This window comes from Zophobas morio, unplaced genomic scaffold, assembly GCF_036711695.1.
Source record: "Zophobas morio isolate AGI-343-1 ecotype UQ-CSIRO unplaced genomic scaffold, CSIRO_AGI_Zmor_V1 ptg000024l, whole genome shotgun sequence".
Lineage (NCBI taxonomy): Eukaryota > Metazoa > Arthropoda > Insecta > Coleoptera > Tenebrionidae > Zophobas > Zophobas morio.
This window is the reverse complement of record NW_026972129.1, coordinates 21539833-21545832: the sequence shown is the minus strand read 5'-3', so window position 1 is coordinate 21545832 and position 6000 is coordinate 21539833. Positions and strand designations below refer to the sequence as shown.

The 6000-nt window shown below is 33.4% G+C and overlaps 1 protein-coding gene across 1 annotated transcript in view; it reads left to right on the top strand.

Moving 5' to 3' along the window:
* Positions 1–2575: 2575 nt before the first annotated feature.
* The window catches only part of LOC135134881 (phosphatidylinositol-binding clathrin assembly protein LAP-like), a 67792-nt gene continuing 64367 nt past the window's right edge, over positions 2576–6000 (top strand). Inside the window, exon 1 of the mRNA XM_064063756.1 lies at positions 2576–2869. Coding sequence (XP_063919826.1) covers positions 2728–2869 — 142 coding nt within the window. The 5' untranslated portion in view covers positions 2576–2727. The remainder of the gene's footprint in view (positions 2870–6000) is intronic.

Here is a 6000-nt window from a genome sequence, read left to right as displayed (position 1 = left end):
TTTCTCTTGATCTTGAGAAATTATTTAAATTAATTTTACGTGTTTTAGCCATTCGCCAAATCGGATTACAGGTTCATCTGTTAATTAATTTTTTTATATAATATTCGCCGCTTATCTTTTACACAGAAATCTGTGTCAGCACTACAAAACCAGCCAGATATCACATGTTTTTAAGTAAAATCGTACTCGTGAATTTTTGTGTGCATGCTCCTGGTATTTAAAGCAAAGGTTACAGCATAATTTCAAAAAATTGTTGCGATGCTTCACTTTTACCGTATGCAACTTAAGGGTAATCAACATAGCTGAAATACTCTCAGTAATTAGAATTACTTACTTTTCCCAAAGAGAGAGGTGGAGAATAGTTTTGGTCATGTTAATTAATTAATTAATTCTGTGATTCCGCAATGACGTAACAGAGATTGTTATGGACGAATAAACGAATTGTTTTTTTTTTCTCCACGGACGAAAAGAAGAACTTTTATTTGCAGAAGTACCCTTGAACTGACACTTTTAAAGGACATTACCATGCCAAAAAAAAAGAATCAAGATGACACATGCCACTATCATTAAATCATTAATGTGAACTCGGTCTACAAATAGAATTGTGAATACATGTTGTCAAGGTTTTGTAGTGTTTGTTTTTTTTTTATTAAAAAAAAAAAACTGGAACTGCGTTAAAAAACAATGTCATGCTGTGAGACACTTGTGAATCTTGTTGAATAAATAATAATAAATTGACTAAAAAAAAAAAGAAATAGCAATTTGTTGAAAAAATACCGTACAAAATGACTGCCAAAAACAAAAAGGTAAAATATAGATATTTGAGATTCTCTTGGTTGGAATGTCGGAGTGCTATGAAACGTCATGTTGGAAAAATGTTTGGGGTCGTTCGTTTTCTGGTTCGTTGTTTCCCGAGCTTCGTCAGCCATATAATATGCATTTAATAACAGTGACTCTCAACATGTCGAAACTGCATTTTGAAATTTTACAGTTCTTAGTTCAAATACCCTGAAAAAAAAATTAAGTAAAAGAATGAACTCTAATAAGTTCTCTTCTAAATGAAACTGATAGTAGTTTTGAAATTAAAATGGCACATTGTCAGAAAAAGATATTACTCCAGTAAATTTACTAACTCAAAAAAACTTGTATAAATGATAATAAATTACTGATATCTTTTTTTAGAGTATTTTTATCTCTGTTAATATTTTAAAGATGTTACAACTAATAGAGACATACAGCAATCTAAAAATAATTAAAAGATCATTTTAACAGTTTGTATCTTGGACTAAAATTTCCACAAAATGTTATTCTGATTAGTTTAGATTGAATTTTGTTGTTTTTAACTTATTTACACGAGTTACGAATTTAAAAATAATTAAGGGACCTGTTTTATCACCTAAATTTTCTGAAAAATAAATGCGAATAAATTTTGTTTAACAGTTATTACTATTCGTCTAAAAAGCAATAAAATGTTTACGTTAATTTGAACAACCTGTTAAACAACGTTCACGTTGCATATATATTTTCCATGATTCATTTTCTGTATTGATAACTTAATTTAGAACGCTGTTTGCTAATGTATATTTTTACAAAACTAATAATGCGCATATACAAAAATAATATGTACAGTATTTACGATATTATCGAGGTTATAAAAATTGGACGTTTGATTTTATTGATTACGTTTAAGCTAAATATTATGCTTAGAAGAATATAGTTAGTGCATCGCAGAAGGTAATTGTTAGAACCGTCCCGGAAAGCTCCATTTTAATTCACTTTGTTAGGAAACTTACCTCTACTTTTATCTCAAAATTCATCTCGTTAAGTAAGGAAATGAAAAAAATATTTCTATAAATATTTCCTTTTGCATATTTTTTTATTTCCAACAAACGAGTTGTAATCTTCTCTAAGATCAACAAAATATAAATAATTCATTTCATAAAAAGAACTGAGTCATGACTTTTTGCCACACAAATCCACTAAAACTGTCTATATAAATGTTTCATTCTTGACTGACTCTTGTAGTTCTTTATTTGGAGGAGACACATCCGCTATATCTTACAACTCTTACTTGTCTTAACTTAATAAATGTTGTTTTTGTTCTCAAATCGTAACCTAAATATCCTTATGTCTATTGGAAAAAAATCATTTTCTGCAGTGACGAAATCCCATCGGCCTTTGTCTGACTCACATCCAAAAAACAAATTTGGGGTATCCGCGTGCCCACAAAAACCGGTACACATTGATTTACTGATACATCGACCTATAGCCCTCTTTTCACCTACGTCACTGTCCCGAATCCAAGAACCCGTCTAAAAGCCAGCAAGGTCACCTCGTAATTACATTCACCGCAACTTACGTAATCGATGCACTGATAACCCCGCTCGGGCTCTCATTAAGTCAATCAAAGACAAACACCTCGCGATTTTCCCACTTTAAAAATTCGCCAAAATTTCAAACTTCCCCGGAGCCTGCCGACCGCCGATCGGCGACCGTCGCCGCCGCCTCGTCGCCCCATTGGCCCGTCCGTTGCTAAGCAATGTGGCAACAGCGCGCACTCCTTCAACTTTGACGCAATCGTGTTCCTAAAGTGACAGTCCGCGGCCCGACGGTTCAGTTCGTGGTAATAAAGGGGCTCAGGAGGATCTGTGCGTGTGTTCGGGAAAAGTGCAGTGCATAGTGCTTTTTTTTATGTTGTAAGTTGGTAAAAAGTGCAATAGGTGCAACATGGCGGGAAGAATGGCAGGTCAGACTATTAACGACAGGCTGCTGGCGGCCAAGCACAGTCTCGCCGGTCAGGGATTAGCGAAGTCCGTTTGCAAAGCCACAACAGAGGAGATGATTGGCCCCAAAAAGAAACACTTGGACTGTAAGTGGTCGATTTTTCGAGAAAGACTGGACGTGGGGTCTTTATTGGCCGATGAGTGCTTGCCGGGAACAAATAGTCGTTGAGAGTGATAAGCCGTTATTAGGCACCTGTAGGAGTGGAATTATTTACCTGCTCTTTGGAATGTGGTTTTTGTGTCGGGTTTGTGGTACCGATAGGCTAAAATCTTGGTCCACGCAGTCGGGGATTTGGTTTTTGTCTTTGTTAACTTGGTAATCAAATAGTGGGCTTTTTGTTTTCGAAAGTCACCCAAGTGCCTGTTTTTCGGCGTCATATGATACATTGGTGATAAAATCATAAATAATTTAGAGGCAATGGAATCTTATCTATTGGTCGGTCGTTTAATGAGAACGATACGTCAGCTTTTACCGATACTGTGAACTTTTTAATACACTTTTTTCACTAATCAGTGTAACGAAGAGTGGATGAAAAGTGAATCACGAATAGTTTTTATGAAGTACAGGTTTGTGAATTCACATCCTGCATAATTTTCTGATTTGAATCACATTGAAAACTAGAAAGACAATGTGATTTTTTTAAAGTAGTGAATGGTAAATAATCACAATTTTATCACTTATTACGGAAAAACGTATAAAAGACGTCTACCGTTGCTATCCATAGCGTTGAAACTACTTACAGAAGAAAATGAATGACTAACAAGTTAATAATATCGTCAAAATGATGAATTTTGACGATAATAATGTTTTTGTTAAGTTATTATGACGTCATGCGCAATTTTTTAAATGGAAAGATAACATATCTGTCATTGAAATAGCATTTCCGAACACTTTCCTTAAACTTAATAATAATAATAGTCTTATCATTAGTGGGTTTCCAGATATTTACACTTATGTATATAATTTAGCAGAATATTTCCAACACCGGAAAAACTAACAAAGATAAAACTGTAGTAACAGTGAAAGCGAAAAAATCATGTTATTTTAAAAAAGGTGATGACGGGAGGATACGTCTGAATTTAAATATGAATGACGTCATCAAAAAATAGTAGTGTAGTAAAAAAATTCGTGATACTGCAGCCCCAATATAGTTTTTTTTTTGTGAAAATTTTATTTATGCAAGTGTATGTTTAATATTTTGGAAAACAAAAATGTTTCTGAAAATAAATTTAAATTTATTTTGGTTGAAATGGCAAGCCGTTTTTAAATATCATAAATCTCCAATGATAATAACACAATAAATAACTTAAATCTTATGGAATCTTATGTAAAGTTCGTTTAACGGGAATAGTACGTAGTGTCATAATAATAAACCCGCAAGATTTTTTAACTGATCACTGTAACGAGAAATGTATGCAAAAATGACTCACAAATGCGTATTCTTATTATAAAGCATGTCTGCGTATTGTAATGGATCTTATTGTGCAGTAAAGTTGTTAGTTTTAAATCGTATAATCAAAATTATAAAGATAAAGGTTTTCAAACAAAAGTAGTTTTATCATTTGTACACAGGTATTCAACAAGAAAATAACGCGGGGTCCACATTTTAGCTTGTTTTGTCTAACCATGCTCTAACATAGAAAAATTGCTTGATTCTATCAACTAAAAAGTTTGGAATTGGTTAAGATTCCCTGCAACGGTCGACGCGCCCTTTCCATTTTTTCGCAAACCAAGCCGATCCCTACACCAACTATGTTATGATCTGATGTGATTATCATTAAACATAACAACTAAGAACTATACCGATTAAACCAGCTTTCAAAACAGAAAAAAAAGCCTTGAAATCGGCTCATCCGTTTAGGAGCTACGATGCCACAGACAGACGACAAAAAAGTTTTCAAAACATTACGTTTAAAATGTTCGCGGTTAATTTTAGGTCCGCTGGTGTTTTATTTTCGGATAAATTTAAAGGAATCTGGTGTTGTGTTGCTGGATGAACTTGACAAAATCTTTGAGTTTTATTTTTTATGAATTTGAAAGTCTTGAGTGCCTCAATGTTTTTTTTTTTCTAATTGGGGAAACTTTTGGGTACCCATGGTGTATTATTATTTTGGGAGCTCCTGGAGATTTTTTTTGTAAATTATTTAAAACAATTTTAAGGGACTTTGTGTTCTATTTTTGGAAAATTCTGACCTCACCTGCTTTTGAACTAATTTTGAGACCCCGTTTTTTTTTTGAAAATTTACAACAATCTTTAGGTTCTAAGTATTCTTCTTTGGAAAGAATTTGAAAGTGCTTTGGAGCCTCTATTATTTAATTAAATTTCTTACTGGATACCTCATTTGCTAAAATCAGTCTTATCTTAGCAGGTACTAGCCCTTCCCACCCGCCCTCTATTTTCTTAGAGGGATCTCATTTGCCAAAATCAGTCATATCCTAGCAGGTACTAGCCCCGCCCACCCACCCTCTCTTTTCTTAGGGGGTATGTCATTTGCCAAAATCAGTTTTATCTTATCAGGTAGTAGCCCCCCTCACCCACCCTCTCTTTTCTTAGAAGGTATGCCATTGCCAAAATCAGTTTTACCTTACTGATGACTAACTTTTATAAAAAATGATAAAAATTTGGAAACATTACGAGCTTACTTATATGCACAAGGCCGGAAATTTGAACATCCTCTCTAGTGTTTAGCTGGTTATGCTTTAATGGATTTTCCTTTTGTTGGTTTTGTTTTTGTTTATAATTCATAAATGTCTTATTAAATGTTTTTTGTGGTTTATTTATCAATGAAAAATATCAGCTTGTTTTATTAATAATAATAAAAGTGGATTTCAGTCACCATTGTTACTAAGAAATTAGAAAATAAGCCGGAGGTATTCGCGTATTAGGTGCGTGCAGTGTTGCCAATTTCACTTTTATAAAATTACGTTTTTTTCGTAATCTGCATCATAAAGAACTTTTTTATTATTTTTTTGGACTCCCGAAACCCCCGTACATAACGTACTGAAGAGTTAATCCGCCATTTTCTAGATACCCGGTATAGTTTTTCATAATAAAATTTTGTGATGATATCATAAAGTTTTTAGTAAGAATAAGCAAATTAGCAATTAGCAATTAGTAAAAAAGAGATTCAAAAACGAAACGAAACAAAAAGGCGACAAAAAACCGGCAAATAAGGCGATAAAAATGGGACAAAAAAGTCTACAGAAAAGAGCAAC